This window comes from Danaus plexippus, chromosome 11, assembly GCF_018135715.1.
Source record: "Danaus plexippus chromosome 11, MEX_DaPlex, whole genome shotgun sequence".
Taxonomy (NCBI): Eukaryota; Metazoa; Arthropoda; class Insecta; order Lepidoptera; family Nymphalidae; genus Danaus; species Danaus plexippus.
Genome location: NC_083544.1, coordinates 8,459,527 through 8,486,742, shown reverse-complemented (window position 1 = coordinate 8,486,742; position 27,216 = coordinate 8,459,527). Strand labels below are relative to the sequence as shown.

Below are 27,216 nucleotides of genomic sequence, written 5' to 3'. Positions count from 1 at the left end.
TTTAAGCATTATATATTAAATAAATTAATAGTTTATGTGGTCGGTCTTGGTTATATAGCTTTTGTGTGTAACTTTACAGCGTCATTGAGATAGTTCCGTCTAAATAGGTACACTCCTATATATATGTGATGACAGCCATAGCGTTTGTTGGTCAGATTCTAGGTGTACGCAAATTTTAATGTCTTTAAATTTATTAAACCACAACATTTATGATAATAATTAATAATGTTTGCCTTTTTGTATATAAAATCTATATATACCAACTCCCAAAACAATACCTCAACTCTCGAGACTTAGATATTTGAATTTTTGTTTAAAATATTGTTAATTTTCAGAGATCTACGATGCTTTTACTAGGGAGCGTAAGTCAAATTTATAGCAGAGAGACCAATTCGTTAGGGGTTCAATAGACACTAAACCAAGATTGGAACCTTAAGTTTTATAGAACTGTTAAGTCTAACCTTTAGCCAAGTGACAAGTTTTATTCAAGATTTTAACAAGACTTATTTATTAGAAAACTAAAATTAAGTATCAAATAAAAATTCAACTTAATTATGTTTACAAGTTATCGAATGAATTCAACAGAAAATTTTAACAGATTGTATCAGAAATACTCTCCACCAGATTGTTTATTTATATCGGTAGTGAGTAAAAATAAATAGTGTTGCCCAAATGCAAGAACAAGACGAGACTTGGCCAGTCTTGGTCTTGCATTAATACGCATGGTCTAGGTCTTGGTTTTGGTATTGCACACCCAGCCTTGGTCTTGGTCTTGTTCTTGCAGCAAGTCTTGCAAGTCTTCCAATTGCCTATTAGCCAGTCGCTATTTATTAAACGTTACTTTAGATATTAGACCAACGCAACAGAGTAGATACATTTTGAGCTCGAATTAAAATAGACATGTCTGTTTCTGTCTGTTCTGTGTCTGTTTCTTAATTAACGGTTACATTTTATAATTTTCAATGTACTAAAACATGGTTTAAACACTAAGAAGACAGATTAATGACATTAAATACAGTGATATTTTAAAGTACTTGACTGTATTTTTGATGTACATTAATATAGGGTTTTCCATTAAGGGCGCTTGATCGTGCAGAACTTCCATCGTAGCGTGTGCTGTGTGGCACGTAGCGCCGTCCTGTTGAAACCACATGTTGTCCAGATCCATATTCTCGATTTCAGGCCAAAAGAAGTTGGTTATCATCGACCGGTATCGCTCACCATTGACGGTGACGGCCACACCATTATCGTTTTCGAAAAAATACGGACCAATCACGCCTCCGGCCCAAAATCCGCACCAAACAGTAACTTTCTGCGGGTGCATTGCCACTTGGTGAACCTCGTGTGGATTGGTCTCGTCCCAAATACGGCAATTTTGCTTGTTGACATAGCCATTCATCCAAAAATGCGCCTCGTCGCTGAAGATGATTTTTTTGCCAAAATCAGCGTCAACTTCCAACTGCTCTAATGCCCAGTCAGCGAACACACGGCGCTGTCTATGGTCATTAACCTTGAGCTCTTGGGTCAGCTGGATCTTGTACGGGTGCAGGCTCAAGTCACAACGCAAAATTCGCCAAGTTGTCGTCTGCGAAAGGCCGAGTTCCTGTGCGCGACGCGGAATTGACTGCCGCGGGTTTTCGAGGACACTGTCGCGCACAGCGGCGATATTCTCGGCAGATCTCGCGTTACGTTGACGCACGGGAACCGGCTGATTGTTAACTGACCCGGTTGACTCGAATTTGTCCACCAATCGACGGATAGTCGACTCGGCAGGACGATCATCGCGACCGTAAAACGGGCGAAGTGCGCGGAACGTTGCTCGAACTGAAGACCCATTTTCATAAAACAATTTTATGATTTGCACGTGCTGCTCGACACTGTAACCTGCCATGGTGGTTTGAGAGGACGGAATGAATATAACACACTGCATTTGACAGCTGTCACTCAAACAACATGGCCGCAATCAGCTGTCAAAGTTCAAGCGTCCCTATTGGAAAACCCCTTATTTGCAAAAATATATTGTGATGCAACAGTCAATATATCAAATTATTTATTTAAACAGTTCTCTCATATATTATTATATTCATGCTTCTAAACAGTACATAAATCTTATTGCACGCTTTTTATATTATTCGATTACTTTAGAACACTTGTTCTTTGTAGCGGCAATCAAACGGTGTCAAATATTGTGCGTGCGGCGTGGCGGCAACGATTGTTTGTATGCGCAATAGAAACCGCCGCGCGTGTATCTTGAACTTGTACTTCCAAATAGCTGCAAAATTTCTATAAGAATTCAGTACCTGGCCTATGATGATGCCGACAAGGCACCGCTCACACACAATGCCGATAGTCTAAGCTAGGGATGCACTCTTTTTTCTTTTAATGGATATTTTCATTCGCTATGTACGTTTGTTTATGGTGCCTACTGTTCGCAATATGCATAAGGCCAATTTTCAAAAAAAAAATCATATACTTTTGCGTCTCTAGTCCCTAAGCATTTACCCCGAACTCCTGTACTTACTTCCTGAAACGACCAGCAGTCTTAACTGCGAGACGCAAGAGTCTTGCAGGCTTGGTTTTATTCTTGCTTAAACATTGCACAGTCAGGATCAGTCTTGGTCTTGCTAAAAATATGCGGTCTTGCAAAAATGCAAGAACAAGATCAAGACTGCAAGACCAAGACCGATTTTGGACAACACTAAGAATAATACAATAAAACACGAATAAGGACTACATGCGAACGTATTGCGACGAGTACGACACAATTATATAGTGATTTAAGTGTATTCCGAAATATGTCAAGGATATTTTTTAATGTTTATTTTAAGAAATAAAATAAATTAATTGTAAACTGCTCGACCTTCGACCGCTGAACCCACGCGACTTTTTGCTGAGCCTCTGAAATCATCGTCCGCCCACACACGATGACATAACTTGAAAATTAAACAACGGCATCACTATTCGATGATGATTTATAAACAAAATCATTTCCATACATTGTAATTGTTATACGAATCGCAAATATTTGTAGAAAAATATTGAGTATCAATACCAAACTCTAATCATGTGACGTCTACAATACAGATTGTAGATACAATACAGCATACAGACGCTGTATGTATATAACTGTATATATTCATGCTAAAACAAATTATCTAATAAGAATTTGAGTGACCTCATCATCAACTAATAGGTTGGGGGTGGAAGCACCTGAGTGTTTTTGTCCAATTTAGTACTTTATCAATAGAACGTAACCGTTCGGTGGGCAGCAAGCTTAAATTATAATAGTTGGCTAAAATACTCCTTAATATATTCGAATACACTTGATGCTAATATTAACCTTGCAACAATAATGATAAAGCATGAAATTCTTTATTACAATTGATTATTATCAAAATTTCATATTAAAGTTAAAAAGGACGAAGACATATGTCATTTTATGTACGTCTTGCCGTTGGTTCGCTGTGTTAAAATGTTATGTTTTATGAAAGAGGATAATACATAAAAAAAAAATGATTTATATTTAAAAAAATAAAGATATATATGTATGTATATATGAAATTGTGAGACCAAATAGAGCCTACTGGAATGTCAGTATACTACTTAAGAGGTCTGTAACAAAATATACTATCTAGAGGGAACTTAGACGTCAACTAATTTTTTTTCTACCGTTATTGTTAATATTTTTACATTATTATCATTTAATATTATGTATTTGGGTGTAAGTTATGATTGTATTATTTTTTTTGTCTAAAACTCTTTGAATATCCACCGGTGTTTCATTCAAATAATTGTTCTCTATCTGTGGGTTGTATAGAAGAAATCATCACTAGACGATAAAAACGCCTGATGTGTCAGCTATATTAATACTTCGTTTTTTCTGCATTCTTTTTTATATAAATTGGTATTCAGTAAAGACGATATAATAACCACTAGATATACGAAGCAAATAACTACACATAACTAAATGCAATAATTCACAAAATCCCTTTCTGTACAAATAACTTGGTTGTTATAAATTTATATTTTGTTTGTCTTTACAACGCTTTAAAAGGAACACTTCAGATTTTTATATTTAATAAAATTTTAAGGTTAGATAAATTTGCAAATACATCTAACTCATGAATAAAATAACACACTGATGTATTTAAATAATAATAATAATAATAATATAAATTAAACGCTCAGCTAATTAAAGGTGTGATTATAAGTTGATTAAGTATAGGAGAAAATTAAATTGATATTGAATCGAATCGAATAGAAATAAATAATACATAGCATTAGTAATGTTGTTTAAAAATCAATCTCGCTAATCAGGTAACGGAGGCGATAATTTTGAACAACGCTCTGTTTAAGTTACGCAGTGCTATAATTCCGCTAATAAGGAATCAATTCTGCGAAGTGTGTTCACACAGAAAACAGATCATTGTAACAATAAATCCCATTGACAAAACGTTCTTTTAAATTTAACTATAAATACTAATTCAAAATTCATCTGTTCTATAAACTATTTTATATAAGAAAGTGAACCTGTGTCTCTGCTTTGTTTGAATTTAAATTACACTGATATTGTCAGTGATATCAAAAATCTGTATTTGTTTGAGTTAACGGAGCGCATCGACGGAGCGAAACAGAACGTTACTTGGACGGAAATAATTAAGAAATCACAGCTTTCTCGTTTTCAAATGCACGAATATCTTATAAGTTAATTGCAAGACGATGAGTAGCGTTCATTGTCTGTATCGTGAATTTTATATTTAATGAAAAATACAGTAACTTTCAAAGCCGAAATGATGGTAAATTTTACAAAGAAACTAGTTTATCATCAAGTATGTTGATTAAAATTTTGAAGTTTTTTTCAAGTTGAAAGTATACTAAGAGACTTTGCATCTTATATTTAATGTAGTTTGTTCATAGAAATGAGTTTAGATGTTAGTAGTTAAATCTATTCTTATATTTATATAGAACAGATAAAACAGTTTTATTGATAAAATTAAAGCGACTGCATCTATTAAATACATCCGGACTTAATACACTATGAAAATAATCTAGAATTTAGTGCGTCATTATTAAGAAGAGTGTACTATGAATAATAAAATATATTGAATAAAAGTTAAAATTTAAAAATTATAACAAAATTTTATCCAATACAACAACAAAAAGAGAATGAGCACTTTGTAAGTCTTGGATGAAAGTTACAAGAGTTTGCATTAAAAAACTTAAGAAAAGGAAAATTATTAATGAAAACTTTCACTTGGTTGTATATTAAGGTTGTCTGTATATCTTTTAGCTGTTTATCTTTTACCTACAAGAGTTGTAACTTTGACAACTCATATATCAAAGACGTCTACTTAAGACACGGCTCGCGTTGTCTGTGGATCTAAAACGTCATGCTTATATATAAATGTAGAGTTAATTTCAACATTGCAATATCATACAAAGCTTTACATAAAAATATTTCATTAAAACATTATTTTGATAATATTATTGTGGTGATAGCCATAGCCAGATAGTGAGGGCCTTCAGTGGCTGCGTTTCGTCCGATGAATGAGAGAATCGGTTGAACCTTTCTCCGTTCCCACCCTTCCCTGCCATACCCTTCTCCCACCCTTTCCTCAAAAATCAAGGTTGGCGAAGCATCCGCAACATCTATGTTGGGGATGTCCATGGGCGACGGTCACTACTGCCCATCAAGTAGGCCGTCTGCTCGTTTGCCATAAAAAAATCTTAAATGAATTATTTAAATGTAAGTAGGTATTAATGGAACCAAAATAAATGAATTTTTACGTTTTCATTATAAGAATAAGATAAATTAATAAATTATACTATAAAAAATCCACTACAAAATCGTTATCATTCAGTGATAAGGCTTACATCTTATCAGATATCAAAACCGATAGGACATCGCGTAATCAAATTGAAGTAATCATTAAATAATATTAATAAATAACTAACGAGTCTTGGTTATTCACTTGTTTTATCATTTTCTACGTCTATATGTGTTATGCAAATTAAATACATATATTGAATTAATATATTAAACTATTTATATATAAATAATATTTCCTGAGTAACGTCAAATATTTAATTTATTATTAGGACAACAATTCTTGTTTCTTGATAAAAATCTAAAAAAAATATATATTTTAATATGTTCAAGATTACAATTATTTTAAAATGTATGAGAATTTAAACATAAATCGATGACTATCATTGATAAAATTATATCTAGTAATCGGATTTCAATATTATATATTATTTATTTTTTATTCTACCTACGTTTCGATCACTTGCATCGATTGTATTCTGGATTAAACAAGGTGTAAACTTTAACCTCAGTGTTAAAGTAAAAAGAAATATATAATTTTATTGAATTGCACACTCTCGAAGATCTTAATATCACTAAGATTATCATCCCCGACAGTAGTCGGGATCAGAGAGGGATGTTTAAAAATCTAATCAGCCAACTGGTATAAACTTAAAATAGTTTTAAATTTGCATTTAAAAAGCGATTTGAAACTGTTACCTTACATCTTAAGCACTTCACGTACAAAAGCACTTTAAGGCAAGCGATTTCATTGAGTCCTGTGTTTCGTGATTATGTATTATATAAATAGTAAAGTATTTTGTTACATATATCTATGAATAAATACAATCTCAGTTACGTTTTAACACTTTGTATTAAATTAACTTTGTACATTGCAATAGTAATTGTAAATAATTGTACAGCTTTATAACTAGAATCTTTTTTTTTTTTTCATTTCCTTGAAATTTTCTTAATTAAAACTGCAGATTGTGCACGTTGAAAGAATGTAATTTATATAAATTTTCTTTGAGAAACCTTACACAGGTAGTGAATTTGTAATTAACCTTGAAAAAAAAATAAGAAAATGTATAAATTATTACGTTTCGTAGTGGTTAGAATATAACTGCAAGATACATATGATTTTGTTTTTAAAAAAAAATCATATAACGAACAGATTTTTTTATCTAACCGCTGATTTGGAATAATAATTATAACGACTTCACATTGGATTGCAGGTTTGTTATAAATTGAACTTTAACTGACATATTCAAGTATTATTTAAAAAACATACGTATCATGTAAGCGGCTACGTGTTTCCGTCAAAAGATTCAATCCTTGAACCTAAACTTTAATATATATGTATACTTAAAATCCTATTGAAATTTTTGACACTCCTTATTTATTTTATAAAATCGGTCATGTTAGTTCCTTATGTAGCAAAGCCTTACAATACATCAGTGGAACGAACCGTCACGTCCTGACTCAACTTATTAAGTTTACCTTAAACAATATAATCACATTTTAATTGTCATGCCTGTATTTTATTTATACATTTTACTTTAAATCTTCTACCTAGTTGCTGTTTTAAATAGTCTACGGTTTAATATAAAAATTTATTTATTTATATTTATCTATCTCGAACGAGATTGGCGAGTTGATAATTTGTCGCGTTTTAATACTTATTAAGTTTTAAAACTATGAAAGTTAGCTGGTAAGTGTGAAATTTATTTATAATTATATTTATGAAGTGTAATAAATTAATATACATACCTACTTTTTACTAATTACATTATCTGTATAGTGTTTGAACTGTCAAAGACAAAACTGTATTAGTTGTGATGGTGACGTGGAATTCACGAGGAAATATAAGTTACTAGGCTTCCGACGTTAGATAGCAAGGGAATGTTTGATTATAATCATCCCATTATGGAAAATATGTCGTATCAGAATGTATAACTGCAACTTCATGCTAGCATTTTATTTTTTTCTTATTCAATAAACCGATTACTCTTAGATCCTTACCATAAACAATCTCATTTATGGTTTGCTTCCTGTCAGGTGTTGATGCATCTGTCAATTTTTATTTTGACATTCACTGTTCGCAGGACAGTTATTTATTACGTCTGATAAGTTAATATAAAATTCAAATTGACTGTATAATGCAAACAAAATTTACAAATTAAAAGATAAGAGCAATTAAAAAGTTATACAAAACATAAATAATCGTAACGCTCACGTATTAAGTAATTATTTGGTTTGTGTATATGTCTACGACTTTGATATATATTTTGCTTGCTTGGTATGGAAGTATCTCTAAAATGAATCGATATGCTATGGGTTTCATCAAAATAAATATTTAATCATATCAATATTATGACTGTATGTTAAATTTTATTATTTAGAAATGACGGATGGCCTTTATGATTCCCATTCGTCTACCAGTCTTCATATATATTTTTCTGTACGAACAACGTCCACGATATGAAGTATTGTCTTATGTAAAGCTGCTTCACAGCGAACAAATGGCGACGCCATGTTTGATGCACGGAATCCATCACAGCTAGTGTTACAGACTTCTTTTGACCTTTGAAAAAAATTTTTGGACACTCCATATATTCGTGACAAACATACTGAAACAAATATAATTTTATTAATATCTATAAGAAACTAAATTAACTAACAATATAGATGTAAAATTTTTTGATGTATTTAATTGAAACTTTTATACGGCCCCCATCCAATACTAAGTCATACTGCATTGCGCATCAATGTTAATTTAAAAAGCCTAGAAATATAAGAGTATTTCGAATATTCTTGTCTTGTTGAAGTACTATAATTAATTGGTATTACTCGCAGTATAATGTAAATAGTAAATGTATTTAACTTTTCAATGTAATATATTGCGAACTTTAAGCGAGATCTCATCTCGATGACACGCAATCTCTTTAGTAATCTTCAGTCTAGAACAAAACCACACCTCAGCTCCGGTGCAATTGTCGTTATATAACATTACATGAATGTTCACAAAAACACAAATTGCAGAGTTTAATTTTCATATTTCTATATTAGTATGATGATTAAATCCAATTTTCTTATCGGAAGACATATTAGCAAACACGGGAAGTAGTCTGAGATCTTAATATAGAGTGGCTTGATAGAATTATAAAGTATTCTCGTCACTAAGGACAAATCAAACAGAAACAAGGTAACATAGTACCGACTACCGCGTATGGAATGTCGAACAATATCTTTCCGTGCGCCATATTTGGTACGACGAGTTTGGAGGCAGTTCCAATGGGTATGACCTAACGCTAAACAACGTGTACTCAAGCGAACCTTTTGACGTTATTAATATGACACAGAAATTAATAACGGAAATGTTTATAGTGTTATTTGATATATGTTTGTAGGTAGTTTAAAAAAAATACTGAATTGAATTATATTAAAAATTATCTCGTGCCTAGATTTCTTGTTACAATTGTGTGTTTAACTGTAAGGAAATTCGAAGTAGAACTTACCTGATGATTTTTCTTCCTCTTTAAGATTTATTTAACCGATTCTTCGTTAGTTAAAGTTCGTGTTTTATTTAAAAAGTGAAATTAATTTGAAACACGTATAATAGCAAGTCGAATTGCTTAATATATATTTATATTTTTCTCGCATTTAACGTAAAGTCTAAAATGCGACCAATTTTCTTAACAATCTCTACGAGTGGACAACAAGATATTATACAAGGTCCGAGCACAGCCATTCTTGTTTAAACTTAAATAGAAATAAGCGAAATTACTGAAATTCCGCAGATCACTTGTATATCTCAATATCCGAGTTAAAGCAGCGATGCTATTTACTATTAACAGTAATGACCAGTCTTAGATGAAACTATTATATCAAACTACTCGTTCAACAAAAGCAAAACCAAGGAAATAAAAAAAATGTTCTTTTGTATTCTATATCTATTTCGCTGACATTTTTAGATGCATGTCATTTACTCACTTCGGGAGGATTAATTAAAAAACAAGTGACTAACCAGGTTTAGAGCGATTGATGTAAAGGTCACCTAAGCACATAACATTTAAGCAAAGTAGGAATAAAACATGAGAAGAGCTGTTGACCTACAAAGCTGGAAGCTACGCTATAGCGTAATGTAAAACACCTATGTATATGTAAGCCACGCTACCGATATAATAGCTTGATTGACAAAATAACAAAACGCCAATAAAGTTTTAAAAGTACGTATTTTACGTCACATTAGAGTTCAAAGTGGTGTGTACGGATATTGGACATTAATTTACTCATAGTAATAAAGTATACTGTATTCTAATTTAATATAAATACAGCCAATGACTTAAGGTAATGTGTTCAGAATTAACATCCCAATGTGTATTCGCTCTAAGACAGTTGAAAATTCTTATTAATCTACAATCCTACAAAAGAAAACTTTCATAATACTTCACGCAATCTAACATTAAAAAATTTGAGTGAAACTAAACCGCAGACGTGTTCCATTGCCGTATTTTAAAGAGATAAAATAAAAGTTTATATGTAATGTGCTTCAATGAACTTGGATAACGATTATCACTAGAGTGGATTGTTTCTTGAGTACAGGTTACAATCGTCGAGAAGCTTTCTGAATGTATGCAAAAGGAAAATTCCTTAAGTGTCTAATGCTGGCTTTAAAAAAAATAATACCCATTTCCTGTTTTATAATCTGGGGTGTAGTCAATCTTTTTAATGCTCCGGCTGGTTTAAAGGTATTACTATCCACATTCATAAAAAATGTTCCACGTGTATTGAAACTACACAAGGGTAATATTATTTTTCAATAAATAACATGTCTTATGTTAAATTAAATCAAAACTATTTATAACTAACACGTTATAAGTTTTCCTGCCATAGCATCCTTTTCTATTGGAATGGTTTTGGATCACAGCTATAAGCTATGCAAGCCGATACTTAATAGCAAACAAATCCCCTTTCCTATGAAACAGAAGATTTTTGAGAACATTAATATTAAACTGCAATAACAAAATCTCAAAAGAAATGAATTCAGCACATCGGGACTGAATCCCGGAGGCATTAGCATATTGGAATAACAATGTGATATCTCACCACAATAGAAATCGACCTTACTGCTTACACAATAAAGGTTATCTGATCACCGTTACGTAGGAATCTCACCTTTCACTATTTACGTTGCTAATGACAATAAGATATAGAGTAAGGTTACGTGTGATCTGAACACGTGAGTCCATACTGGTAGTACGTCTTTTAATTATGACTAAATTGACATCGTTAACCCCGATGATGTATGGCAGGTTGCAACCAATTTTGGATTCAATATGAAGCTATTATGAAAAACTAAATTAAAAAATAAAATTATATCTCAATATTAACTATAAACTCTTCTTTGTGTATTTGTTTATATGTATATCATATATGTTGTGGAGGAACGTACTTCTTGCGGTTCGGTAAATAGTCACAAAAAAACTACTAAATGGATTGTAATTTATATACAAAATAATACATATTTTTCAACAGAATGTTTTATTAGTCATAATTTATCTCGAAATTATTACTTGTAGTTCACTCGAGAAGATAGAATTCTAAGCTCACTCTATTCGTTTCTCTCAAAGACCAAATCCCTACTCCACGCGGGCAAATTGAGATCAAAATTAAAAGTATATAGTTTGGATGTATGTACATCAAGATTGTAGTGATCGGTCAAGTTTTCTGAGTGAAAAGTCTGATTACTGTGATTTTTTGGCTTAAAAAACAACCCGGTGCTGTCCTGGTACTCACAAACATTAATTTAGATTGCATATTATATTATGTTAAAAATATACATTAATTAATTGAACTTTAAGTTTTCCGGGATTCATTGATTACCAAAATCCAAATAAGAAAAAGAATATTGAAATTTAACGAATATAATTAAAAATATTGAGACCTACATATATATACATATGTATACAATATACGCTTTGCTTTGTCTTCATGTATTGTACTTAAAGTTTAAAGTTAGTGAAAGCTGTTTTCAATATTACATTCTCCATATATATTTTGTTTAATTTTTGTAAAAAATTTAACCCTCGACCTCTCCATATCTGGTTAACTACATCAAGGTTAAAAATCATTACCATAAGTTATAATTTAAATAGAAAAAAATAAATGTTAAATAAATAAAAAGCTGTTATCAGTTTTATTAATTAACTTAAAAGACTTATGTGTTTCTAAAAACTGATCATAACGCATCTAAAATACTGCTGTTCTATGTACAAAGAGCCAGGAGTTCAGTGAGATGGAATTTCATCCTCAGCTGGTTCAATATATTCATATATTTGGTGAGATCCGCTTGGTGAAGGAAAAGTTATAAGGAAATATAGAGAAAATCTAGATAATGAAAACCACTAATCCGGATTGGATCATTGTGGTTGGTTTAACTACAAACCGTTTATACAGGGTGTAGTTATAATGGTAGGTTTAACTACAATCCGTTTATATACAGGGTGTAGTTATAAATGCTATAACAACGGTCTTAGCTATAGAAGTCATATTGCACACCTTATACTAGTTTTTAAAATCTAGATCCAACACTCAGTTATTAACAGTAAAATGTGAAAATCACCCAACGTGTAAGACCTAGATTATTTAATACCGACCTTAATTATTATCTGGATAGCCTTAATGTTACTTAGGTAATATATAAAAGTTGTATTTTTCTTATAGCATTTATAAATAGAGCATGCAATAAGTGAAGTCGAGTTAAATACTACTGAATTGCGGTTCTGAATTTAATTGCACGACCGGTATTGAGAAAAGCGCGTGTAAACTAAAGTGACGGAGAATAAAAGCGGTCTAGATGAAGACTTACTTATAAATCGTATATTTTCTATTCAATTGGAACACATTAAATTAAATTTTAATTCGTCCTAATGTTTTCTAAATAGTTTTTTTTATTAACCTTGAAAAATTATTTTTATTTTGGTTAAAATATTGAAAAGTTAAAATTGCAATGCTTTATAGTTATTGCAATAGACTATAGACATAATTTCTATTGACTATAAAATTTCCTGTTCACCTCACCACAACGTTTGGAATAAATTTTTGCTACGCTAAAAGTTTAGCTAAAATGCAAATCGTGTCTGACAAAGGATTTCTACAGCGGACGAAGACTTTCTTTGGTTGTTCTTATATTTAGGATATCATGTTTCAAAGATGACTTTCAAAGTTAACCCTTTTGAAAATAAACATAAAAAGCAGTTTAAGTTAAAATACAAGGCTACTGCCGCGTATAAGAACGATATTCAGTCAGACGAGATAACATTTAATTATCAGTTTTAATCATATCACATAAAACATCTCTATTGAAAGTGTACCTACAGATTTGTGATTACTGTTCGATTTAAATTAAGAAATAATTGCAATACACACCAAAATGGGCTTTAAAGCATATTTATTTACGGTTTCATTTAATTGTTTTAAACAATCATTCTCTCAACACAGCGTGTTCACTTCCCACGTACTTGATAATTATGTTTTGTTTATTTCATAATTAATTTCACTCATTCGTTCATTCGCTTAATAACTTCATGAACTCTTTGAGTCAAACCGTGATTGTGAAACCAGAAATTATTCTTATGCCAAACGAATAAGATTACAACAAAATCTATTCAAAGGTCACAGAGACAAAACAAAATACGATATAATAAACTAAAAATCGTATAAAAAGTCCTAACATCGGATTCCAGGAATGTGTCCTCGTAAAATAAAGACAATATTTTAATTTATTTTATATATAATTGCGGAGTTCATTAAGTTTTGCGGTGGCCACACAGCCGGCCATGTGCAACCGGCTTTATTACCAGCCATCTGATTTTATTAAGCTTTAAGGTAAAATGCATAACATATCTCTCATTAACGACACTCGTGACGATTTAAAATAATTTAACTAGTTATTGTCGGAAATAATTCTGATACATGGCGGCAATTATTATGATTGCCTGTGTATTGTGACAAAAGAAATAAAAATTACCGGATGATATTTTGAAAATTATTATTGTTAGTTATAATATATATAGTAGATATAACATATAACGTGATTTTTTTTTTGCATTTTGATCGGGCGCTTAAAACTAGCTGATTCCATTACATATTTTCAATTACACAAGTCTGTATCTATTAACGGATGCTTACTCTGAATTTTAAAGAGAATCCGACTAAAAATAAACTCTTTTGTATTATATAAATGTTAGAGATATAAAAACAATATGTATGGAAACGTATTTAAACATGAATATGAATTTTAATGACCTCCGTTATAAAGTAATCAAACTGTATGTTTGTTCTATGTTTGATGAAAATTTAATTTAACATTGGTATTGTTATTCGTATAAAAGTTTTAATGCAGGCATGATAAGTTATACATAGATAAAATGTTCTGTTTACACTGAAGTTAAAGTGTTGGATGGTGGGGAATTATTAAAAGAAACTCGTTATTTGGTCGAAAATGTAGGAGACAAAAGTTCGTCTGTGGTACTGATTGGAAAACGTATTAAAAAGAAAAGGGCAATACTTAATAATTTAAGGTTGTTTATTAAAAAAATGTGGGGAACTACAGAACTTGACCCTTTTTTCAGATTTATGGGGATGTGCTTATCTAATATGCAAAACAATGAATTTATTATATAAATTTCTATGTTAAGCCAGATAGTGCTTGATTGGAATTTTTATATATATAGTTAGTACACGCTTTAACTAACATTGAGAAAACTTATCGTCCATTATGTTCCACGAGAATAATAACAACGAACTGATCTGATCTAGCCATAAATCTTGGTTTCAGGCAAAAGATTCACACCAACAGTAACACCCACAGATCTGTTGGCGAGTCGGTCACGAATAGACTCCATCCATAGCTCTTCAGATCTTTGATATCGTAGACTGGTTGATAACTTTTTGAAGAACAACCAGTTTCTAAGGTTTTGCAGAGATCTGTTGAACTTCGATCCTCTTAAAGCTGTCAAGAGACTAACCTTTAAAAGCACTTAAGTTGATTCACTAATCTCGAACGCCTAAATCCCTAACGAGAAAGCAGAAATTCTGACGGGACCGTGGTGGTTGTTACGCTCAGGTTTTGGATGCAGCATACGCATGCGAGCTGATGATGAGGTTATTTAGTTAAATAAAAAAACTCAAGATCATTTAACAAATGATTATAATAAACTATTGAATTTGATTGGACGTTCACTTTGACGAATATTTTTATCCGCTAAATACAACAACTTATAATTCAAGTATTTAACGTGATACATAGCGTCAGTACAGATAATGTATCGCCTGTCGCTGCTATGAGGGACGACGGCTTGTCCGGAACAAATTGATGAAGTAACAAGTTATGTATGCACATCTCGCGGCGACGCGCCGATTTATATAGAAACACTGAATTATCTACTTATGCTTTAATTTGCTTAAGTTAGGAAACAGTTTTAATAGACGTTATTATAATGAAGCTGTAATTATTTAAAATGTTGTCATTCTCTTTTTTAATATTAACAAAAATAATGGTCAAATTGTTATATAACCTCGATATTTCATTCAAAACCATGTATGTGAAGTAATAGAGTTTTAGATTCATAGTGTGACGCGATACCGTTCTCGCCATTAAGCAGTTAATCGGCGGAATTAACTGACCTCTGTCACATGATCACAGAAACGATAGACTTCACAATATGAAAAAAAATATATAATTAGTTCAAAAAATATTTTTTTATAAATTATAATCACAATTAAAGAGCCTAAAAAACTTCGTTAATATTCTTTAACTTAAAAAAACTCACAATAAAGTCAACCTCACGTTTCATGAACCGTTAAAAGAAAAACTTAGTGAACGTTAACGTCAAAGTTAAAAGCCTTCGATTGAACTTTAAAGCCATTAGAATAAAACACCTCAAGTAATTACGATAAGTATAATGTTTCGTTATTAAAACTTGCACTTTGTCATTGAACTTACAGGTATTTAAGTTACAAGTGGATTAATTAGTGTTTATGGGATCAGTTTTATAATTAAGAAAAACAAATTTCAATTTCAAATAAATATAGTTTTTTTTATTATAAGATTGTCTACATTCAACCTTATATTAATTATCTGTGTACATCACCCCACTCATGTGTCACGCTCTGTTTGTGGTCACTCCCAAATTATTATTTTTTAATTAAATATAATTGCATATTTATATAAATATATGTGTGTGTGTTTAAATGTAATATATTACTTATACTTTTTTGTAATAAATTACAAAAACTTAATAGGATTGGACCAATTAATCTTTCCAAAACCAAAAATAACAGTGTATTCTGAATTTCTCATCATGACGACAACCAGTTGCTTAGGTTTTTACAATTTATATTATCATATAAATACTATATAAGTTAATGTGAATAATAGAAGACAATTACATAGACACAAACACACGCACACACACAAAGGCATGTACATATATAGTAAAAAAGTTGCAAATAGAGCTTCCAATTTCAAAAAAGTAATGGTAACAAAATTCTTGTAAACTGAAACTGTTTACATAGGTCATAAGCTGACTGGACTTTTAAAAGCCTTATTCGGTAATCTGTTATAAGGGTTCTAGCGTCACGAAAATCGCTTAGTTAATTACAAGGAGTGGAATTCTATATGATTACGTAGTTTTTAGTTTTTTTTAGCTAGGCGTGTCAGATTAATATTAATTAAATTCTCCGGTAAAATATTTAAGGTGTGAAGAAAAGATTTTGTTTCCATTTGAAGCAGTGGAAATTTATAAATAAAATAAAAGTAGTGCGTACCAGCGGCTTCATTATTTTTGTATAATGTTTGACTTCGTATATATATATATATACGAAGAAATATAAAAAGATAGTTATTCTGTTAGCAAGGATCACAGTGCAGTGTAGTTTTGATCCAAATCTATGAAATGTTCTATTTTTACACATTTTCAGCCTTCAATAAATTTCTACATTCTTTCGAAATTATAAATCTTTTATATGCCTTAGAAATTAAAAATACTTCATAGCGACTATTAAGCAGTGAAGTTGAAAGAAATAGCAAAATAAAAAAAAGGAATATATTAAGATAATTATAAAACGGTTTAATATTATATAAAGTATTAAAGGCTGTGTTCCCGATACGTCTTTGTACCAAGCTAGAGCTCTCTATTTACACAAAACTTAGATCCTTTGATGTACTCGAATATTAAATTTCCTCGAACAGTTCAGTTTTAATAGGTTTAAACATCTTGCTTTATATATTTTTACAAGAACTTATATAATACTTCATTTATCTCAATAGATTTAAAATGATTCTTTGGGAAACCAACACCCCCAAAGACCATGGCATCAAGGTCAATAAGTATTACGAGATCACTTACAAGCTGACTAGGAATAACTTCTACGTAGATTTGGGCGCGGTAGAAGTGAGAGCAAGAGGTATAACAGCTAAATCTCTCTATAACCTAGTGAAAGACTCGGGCCTTTCCAGAACTAACATCAATTCATTCTTAGACCGTGCTTTGATGGCAGCCCTAGTAGGTTCTTTTCAAATTTGGTTAGGTAGAGAGAGGAGCTTGGACGGTGGAGGTGAGCGTTTAACGCGCGTTGGAAAGGGGCCCCTTAAACCTACACCTGGGTCGCAAGTCCCAGGCACTGTCAGAGCTCACTCACTCACTCACTGTTACAACTCCCCCGCACAGTGAATCCATGGAGCGCTGAGAAGTTTCTTCTCTATTATAGACGAATCGCATAATTGTGCTATTTATATTTGTCTACAATCAGTATTAACAAACCATAGTTAATACTGTCACAACGTAGGTTTATTAATGATAATCTAAATTAACGGTGAATACTTGCGGTATGAACAGCTAACACACATGGAAGTGAGGGTAGTTAGTAAAATAAACTGAGAAAGTTCTATACAATCAGTTCCAACTCTCCAACGAATTATTTTTACAGAGAAATATTATATCGAATGTCCAGCGTTCTTTTCTGCTCAATCATTAAAAAGTATTTATTGGAAAAACGTGTTATTTTTATTCTGATTTAAATATGAATACGTACTTAACTTTCTTATTTCAGGGAAAAACTCCAGGTATAAACGCATTCAATGTACCGTTTTTTTCACTATTTGATTTTTGAAATAAATTTAATATTTTTCGGATTTACTACGTATTTAATATTATTACGACATGCAAAGTAACCGAAACGACGGGAGTATGTTGTTAAAAATAATTACGAACGCGTAATTAATTCGAAAAAAAATCGTTTTATTTCAATCCAAACCCGAGAAAAACTCAGATGTCACTATTTGATTATTTTTTTTTATCAAAACATCAAAATGTACGCAGATTTCGTTATAGATTTTTCCGAACGGGTTATTTACATAAACTTTTCCCAATAGAAAATGCTTTTTATCAAACTTGTTTTCGTAACAATTCCAAACATAACCGATTACCCGAATTATGAGTAATTCTGTTCGTGATGATTGGAAAAACGTACGGCTGTGTTTTCAAAGGGACCGACCTCGCGCTCCTTGCGCCACACACTCATTGTTTCAACAATACTATTTAATATCCACTGATATTATTATTCATAGATTTCGTAATTAGTTCGATTATTTCACGGCTCTGCTTGTTTTGTATTAGCCGTTTATATTACGTCAGCTGACATTAAAATTTTATGGAACAAAAAAATTTTATAAAACCATATTAGATACCTAACTTAAAATTTATTTTGTGAGATTTACATAACTTTTATAACTAAACTGTGACTAAAGGAATTGTTTTAAGATATATATTTTACGTAATTTTGACTTTTAATACTGGTTTTTACATAGCAACTTGTGTGCGTCACACCTAAACTATATATTTCACTAACACAAGAACTTATTATTTATTTACCACTCTAAGTAAATAAATCAATCAAAAGACTCATCTCAGACTCATCTCAGTCATCTCAGACTCAGACTCATCTCAGACTCAGACAATCAAAAGACCATCTAGGAAATATATATACTTATTAGTCGATGGATCATGTATTGAGTTGAGAGATAAAATCTATTGTGACAAAAAATAAAATGTCTGATCTATTCCTCTTTCTACAAAATATTGTTTGTCACAGTTTTAGAGCCTTTCGACTCGAGATACTTTCATAGTAATAATATTGAGTATTCAGAACAGTCCAAGGTAAACCAGTCATAGACAATTTATTATGTCAATATTATCTATATATTATGACTGAATATATTCATGTCTTAGTTAGGAATAACTCAACTGGATGTCCAAAATGACGAAACCACAGATTAAAAAAACAGAAAAAACACAAGCAAAGGTTTACGTTAATAAAGACAAAAAAAGATAAGTTTGACTTCTATTTTATATTGCATTTCGTTGAATTTAAATAAAAATCCTTTAGTTGTTTGTAAAATTGGATTATATTTAACCATTTTAATGTAATGTGGACAAATTTAAATATTTTATTACTTAGTAAACTTGTTTTTTGCATTAGAAGAATCCTTTTGTATATATTTTGTAATGGTTAAAGCTATCGTTTTTATTTTATATCAATAAAAAATTGCAACAATGACAAAAAGTTAAATTTTTCGGTTTCGTAAGAAATAAGGAAGCGACATCTGTTCAATAATTGTATCGTTTTTCCTGAACTCTTGAAGATTATCCTTAACCAAAATCACGGCTATTTGACAACAGATGGCGCTGTAATGATACAATGAAATTTCAACTTGAAGAAGTTCTACAATGAAACGATAGATGCCGCTACTGATTCCGAAATGAACTCTCATTATATAGATTATAGGGCACTAAATGGTCGTTGATAAGTGTTAAAGTACTTAGAAAGTTATGGTATGTTGCAGTTACCAGTAATTATCACTATTATTAGAACATTTTTGGGATATTATGTTAGAAACTTAGTATAAAAAGAAGTCGAACTTTATTTGAGACATCAGTATATATAATACCTAGTCATTTGTATTTTATCATTAGTATTCCTGTTAAGGAATATTATAAACTTTATAAATTAATGACATTTGTCAAATTATACTTTTACCGTAACAAGGGGATTTAACAAGCAATTTAGCTAGGGGTGTTGCAATTTGTCGAGTCATTTACGATGGACTCGTATACGTATAGCCTCAATGTTTGCATGATCGTAAAGAGTCCACGCCCTGAGTTCATGTATCTGTCAACCATAGCGACCACTGTAACAAGACCTCTTTTGTATCGAACCTTAGTTATAACAAGTAGAGAAGGTCAGAAACGATCGGAGGCCTGAATATATTGGACTAGAAAAACCTCGTACGCCCACAGGTACCCATTATCACGTCACCCTCGCAATTGAATCGTAACAGTAAAAAGAAAACTAGTTTCCCTCGGTCTCTATTACGTTAACCTGCCCCGAATCAGACAAACCCATTGAATAACAAGTCGTCAATAAAGAAGGGTATTTCACTCCAGTTACTTAATGAATTTAGTAAAATCAGTAACCACTATATGTCAACCTCACAGGATGACTTGACTGAAATGAACTGGTGCAGAAAACAAATTTTTTTAGAACGAATTTATAACAATTTAAAATTTAAAAAAAAGAGAATCATGTACAACTTGAGACGGAGGAGAGAGTCTGTCGCCACAGTTTATAGAAAGACAACAAAATTTTTGACCACCAACACAGCTATACTGTTGAAGAAGATGCCTAACAATAAAAAAAACGATACGCTGCCGAAAGTAGAAGAAGAAAATAAAAATGAGACAACCACAAAAACTGTTGACCCACAAATAGATTCTGATGAAGACCGTCATTCAGGAGACCATGACTTGGATTACTACTTAGGAATAAAACAGAAACACACATTCTGGAGCGATCCAGCAGGTTTGGAACAAATAAGAAAGGATTATCTCATATACCATCGCGGAATATCGGAGGAGGAATACGAGAGTCGGTACAAAAGAAAAGTGTCTAAACCTTCGTGCACGGTTCAACCGAAATTTAAACAGGTGCCGTTCAAAATACACAAAAAAAGTAAGAAAGCGAATAGCATAAGAGAGGGCATGGCTGAGTCGTGGGTCGAAAAAAAGGGGATTTTCAAACTATTCGGTAACAGACGAGAAAGTGAGTCGACATCAGATAGTTACAGCGAATGCGAATCAAACGACGACGCGAAACATTCCGACATTATCAATATTGATTGTGACAGTAGAGATGAAGAGGATGAGATATTGGATATAGCTGACGAGATAAATAAGATCACTACTCAGGATAGATTAAGGAAAATAATGGTAACTTGTACATTGTTGTACGTTAACTGAGTTTAATTCGTTTAGTCTATTAAGAATATACTTATTTCTGTTTGTTTCATGATCTCATTCTAACCTTCTCGTCTCCAGGGCGTTCGGATAAAGGAGGTGTCTGAAGGCAGGCCGTGTGACAACTGTCCCGAACTCTGTCACGGATTCGCACCACACCCTTGGAGGTAAGTCAGACATATTTTATTACAAATACCAAACAAAATATTTATTACTTAAAATATAACAACACTTTTAAATATTATAAGTTTTAAAGAATACTAAAATTAATATAACGTTGAAAACAATAACACAGCAGTTCGCGCTATAAATAAACAGAACGTAATAGCCGATATCATTAGGTTAACAAGAACAACAAACATTGGACAGAGATCGCACTAATGACAGTCTCGTTATCATTGGTCAGTCATTTGGGCCGTCTTCATCCGGGTCGACGATAACTTATCTGTTTACTTTCATTCATTTCTCAAACGTAACAATATTCGAACGTGTTTCAAATAAATAATTGAAAAAAAAATTCAACCTTCGCGAGGAGGTCGCAGGCGCATCGAGTCCGCTCAGACCTCATTGTCATCACAACGTTGAAAGCGTTCACACGTGTCCCAGTACGTGATAAAATGTGTCTGTCGTTGAAACAACTGGAATGGGCGGAGATCTACCGCCGGGTGATCAAAGGTGACAAGGAAGAGGTCACAGAGAGGAAGATACAGAAGTTCCCATCAAGAGAGAGGAACCACGCGGTCAGGAGACGAAGCAACAATAATTTCCGTTCGCACATAAACTGTCAGACTTGTGCGAGGGTCGCCGAAGACGAGAACAGATGAAATTGAATTATAAAAAAGTGAAGTGGCATAAATGAGACTGTATTATTTGCTCAAGGTTACATCGGCCTGTGACGATCACATTACTAGCGATAAGTAAACAACAGTTTTGAAGTTGCCAAAGCGAATAAAAATAAATACGTTCTACAATTGTCCGTATGAGTTATCAAAGTTTATAAACGGGAAAGTAAGTCTTTGGCAGATTGCTATATAATACGATATGCCATGGGAAATTGTAGTTCAAAAACGGTCCATGCAATTTTAACTCTTATCGCCGAATCATACCTGTTATACTCGTGTGTTAAAATTGCCATTTCCATGTTTATAGAATTTAATGTTTACGAAATCGTCAAGGTATACGTAATTATGTATAACCTGCATAACACGTATGAAGTGTTCAGTTACCGTAGAGAGTGTTGTCAGTTAATGAATTTGTAATATTCGATCATATCACTAGTTATTGTTCCAATTCAGTAATCATATATCAGGTTAAGTTGCCAATTATTAAGTCTTTATATTATATGAATAATACTATTATAAATATTAAATTGATATTACGATTCAAATATTACAATAAATGAATTAATTATTGGGTCAAATAAAGTTTGCTAGTTTCGCCATAACATACATTGCTTATCTTCTTGAACAACATTCGTAATTGTTGAATTTAATTATTATTATAATGATGAATTTGTATTGTTGTCGTTTTAGAATTGTATCAAAATGTGTCTATTATTTTGATGCCAAAAAGTTTATAAATAAAGTAATATAATCCCTGGCAACATTAAAATATGTCTTAGTAAAGTAGGCTCAAAAGTACTCGTATCCAGAGCCGTAAAAGCATTTACAAAAAAAAAAAACTTAGTGATATAAAGAATTTTAAAGAAATAACAAATATTTAATATTTATTTGTTTATTATTTTTCCTTGTCACTAAGTAATTAATTAGTATGCGTTATTTATCACAAGGATATATCCTACAACAACAACATACCAATGGTTTATGGAAAATATACGCTATAAATGCATATGGCCGTGCAAGCTTGTCGTCTATAGACTATTAGTGAATTGTACAATTTATGACAGCTGCAGCTTGACATCATTGTAAGGCCAGAAGCACATTGATCCGTTGCGTGATGTAATGACAGATTCAGCCAATCAACGATATACCAACTATATATAAAAGCTATTACAAATGGCACTGGTAGCCTTCTCTCTTAATGAAATACAATGAATATTCTCGTCTCTAAATTTGTTTGATGCTTTGTAAAGAAGTAGGTAAATGTTTTAATATGTCAACAATTACTTTTAACATAATGCTTTGATGCTTTCATTGCCTAAATAAAAAAAAACACTTTTGTAGTTTTAATTGAATATATAATATAATAATGTCTTAATTAACCTTTGTTAATACGGTGGCATAATAAAATGGACATGGATCTAGTTACGAAAACAAAAACAGTTCCTCACACGGACATAATATGTATAATTTAAATTGATGTATTAACGCAACTTTGCTTCGCCATACTACATACATACGAACCATTTCTCATTTAATAAGCTAAATTAATACTAAAATGTATGAATATCTATGACTTAAAAAAACTCGAAAAACTCCGTATTTAGTGCGACGGAAACTCGGAGTAAACAAACAGATTTAAATTTTTGTTTTAAAAGGCGTTTCCAACATTCACATTGTAGATAAACTGTCAAAGTATAAAGTTCGTTTGCAACGAACTTTGAACTGACGGATAACGAGTTTGGTTATTGTGAGAGATAAATAAACAGAATAACATTATATGATATATCATTTTAACTTTGTTATGAAAGGCATATAGCTGTAACTATATGTCATTATTTTGGTGAAAATTTGTTAACATATTTTCTTTAATATAAATTTAAATATGAAAAGAAAAAACACAGATGTTTTAATGTTGTTTTATTGCTTTTGAAGTTTTACAAAGCCTCTAATCGATCTATTTGTGTCTGTTTGTCTTCTTGTTCACGCAGCCTCAAGGGTATCCTAAATAGTTACACCAAGTTTAATGCGACTTCAAATTAATTTATCCGACTACAAAGGATAACAGTTCAACTCCCATACATTCCAGAGAAACCTCCGATGAAGTCAGTGACCTAATAAACTGTGAAGTGAACTCCGTTATCTTAATAATAAATTTAATAACAACACAGGGATGAATCTAAAAATGTCACAGGTCCACACATACACGGGTCGCAAAGCGTATAAATAAACGTATGTAAAGTTTAAATCGGAACATCATTTTAACTCTAAATCGTTTGACAAACAAATTTGAATAACTAGTAATGCGTTTTGTATCAAGGTTTGTTTAATAAGATAATATTTATTCAAGGATGGCGTTATATATTTTTTCTTCGGTATAGTTAGAATAAGGGCCGCCCACCTTTTTAATACTGAGCCCATTAACAAGACCTATTGTACAATACGTAGGCTGAAACATATATACAAAATAAACTCTCAAATTTATAGTTTAATGGAAATGTTTATTGGGTTTCATTGTTTCCAATCTTCTCCAATTAAACTTTATTTTATAAATTAAATAAGAAAATAAAATAAAACACATAATATATCCGTCCAAAAGTGGGATTTATTGTTGTTCTTTTGTTGGTGATATAGACTAACTAGTAGCATATCGATATATTTTTTTTTAACAATGCAAGGGCAAAGACAAATTATTTTCGCAAAAAAATTAAATTCGCTCATATAATAGAAGACAAATAACAGACCGAGGTCTATACATGCATACATATAATGCCATTTAGCATATTTATGATAGAAAATACATATACATAAAACTAAAAATTCCTAACTGACGGGATGCTTCGATAGAATAGAATATAGATAACACTATCAGCTGTGCTGTTGAAGGAAGATAATTACCTAAATTCTGTTTGTCGAATAATCTTATATCTTATGCTACCTTTACACTCTCGGCTCGTACCTCGTCTTGTGCTTCGTCTCGCATAACAGCTCGCACCTCGTTCGCTCGTACCTCCGGACGCGAGCGCTGTGAGGCGCGAGACGAGACGCGAGGCGAGTCGCGATCGTCTATTTACACTCTCACCTTCGGCTCGTGCCTCGTCTCGCGACTCTTGCGCTAGTGTAAATCTTCTATTAGAGGTATGGTTAGAAAAAGGTTAGTTAACAAAAACAAATATTAGGATCAACATCAAAAACATCAATTGTCACTATAACATAAACAATTATAGGATATTATTAATATTTGTTCTGCATAAAGACGATGAGTAAGATTTTTAGCCAAAACAAAGGGCTTTGTCACCTACATGAGTCATCTTCTTGAAACAAAGTGACTTATTTTGTTAACCATTTTTCAATTATGTTACAACAAAATTTTACTAAGCATTTTTGATAATATTCTTTCGAATAAAAAATTGTTGGCAGGCTTCTAAGCATAGTTAACTACAATATCTTTGTATTGTGACAGACTAAATCAAACATATTTAGTTTGTAAAGATATATCTAATTATAAAGAAATAAAATAATAAAATTTGCATATGCAAATACAATGCATATACGAATATTTATATTTATTCTAAAAATTAATCTTGAGTTAAAAAACACAGACTACTCAACGTTTTTATAACTTTATAAATCACAATTGAAAAATCCAATTTAGTAATCAAGTTAATCTAATTTTCTTATCGCACCAGACACTGTGTAAATGTAAATTATATTATTAATAAACAAAGTTATGTGGACACTGGCATATAATCTACTAGTCGTTACATCTACTATGCGAGTGTAATAATGGCAACACTGGTTATAAAAAAAAAATAATAGCCCCGCAAACTTGTTTGAAGTAAACAGGCGTACCTGTATTTTATGATTATACATTAGTTTAATGACTGGAAAAAGGTCAAGCGCAAGGACCGCAGGGCTATGTTTTTTCCTTATAATAGGTACAAACGAACTTTCTTGTTTCTATTTTCCTTAATCCCGAACGAAGTTTATAAAAAGTAAAACATTTGGCTTCCTCATACTTTTCTAATAATTTGTGTTTCAGACGTTTGCATGTACAAAATAATTTAAAAGTGACTGAAAATTCTTTCTTTTTTTTGTCATAAAATAAATATAAATTAAACTTTTTATGTCATAAAATAAATAAAAATACATGTATAACATGAAGGCGCCATCTATTATCGAATGGCTTTAATACATAAAACTACACAATCTTAAAATCTTACAATAGATGTCTCTGATTAAATTTTAAGAAATATTATTTTTAAAATTTTAATATGAAAGGCATTTCGTTGGAAGTCTATACTTGATATGTATAATAACTGCTATTTTTTTTATTATTTCATAACATAGCAATAAGCTCGTCTTTATATTATTTTGTGTATAATCTACATATATATGGTCGTGTCGTAAACAAACATCAACGATTTAAACAGATCCTGACTTTAATACTTTCCTTCAATTATACATTTTCTAAATGAACATAAAGCTTATTTCTTTATTTCATGTCTATTAAGTAAAATATATTTAAAAAAGAAATAAAATTGTCTGGAACTAATGAATTAGTCCCTATTTAGCGACACTGGTGAGTGAATATGTTTCATCTAAATAACCATAATCATTCCACTTACACATAATGTCTTCTAATAAATCTTGTACTCCATTAACACACTATCAATATTTTTGTCATTAATAAATACATATATATACTTATTAGACCGTTGTGAGTGATTCTCACATATTATAGAAAAAAAAGAATAATCTGTTACTAAAGTATTTTTACTCATATTTTTTAATTTATATGGAAAAAAATTAGTATATATTAATAATAAATTATTCGTAAAAAAAATATTTACTTAAACAGCTGTTAACAATATAAATTATATCAATGTAGCTACTGTAGTCAGTAGTAATTATAATTGACAGGGAAATTTTTCAATAGTAAAACAAAAGAATCATATGTCAAAATAAAATAAGTGAAGAGGAGGATGCAAGCCTAGTTAAAGAAACAAAAATGAAATTTAAAACTCATTCCAAATACATTCTACATTAATGTATTGCTAAATTATCTGATATCGAAACAGATTAGAGCTATCACTAATTCGTTATGTTTATCAACAATGACATCATCCAGGTGCTCGTAACTACAAAAATATTATAACCATTGAAACTGGAACCCTCATGCTTCCCTTAAGTTAATAACACAATATAATAC

At 31.3% G+C, this 27,216-nt stretch overlaps 1 protein-coding gene across 2 annotated transcripts in view; it reads left to right on the top strand.

The window, feature by feature from the left end:
• The window catches only part of LOC116765821 (four and a half LIM domains protein 2), an 85,056-nt gene that overhangs the window by 10,821 nt on the left and 47,019 nt on the right, over positions 1 to 27,216 (top strand). The window contains exons 1-2 of one of the 2 annotated variants that reach the window (XM_032655415.2): positions 20,440 to 21,138; positions 21,247 to 21,332. In XM_032655415.2, coding sequence (XP_032511306.2) covers positions 20,455 to 21,138; positions 21,247 to 21,332 — 770 coding nt within the window. In that variant the 5' untranslated portion in view covers positions 20,440 to 20,454. Of the gene's footprint in view, positions 1 to 20,439; positions 21,139 to 21,246; positions 21,333 to 27,216 lie in introns of those variants that run through there. The other variant, XM_032655414.2, reaches the window with a different exon arrangement.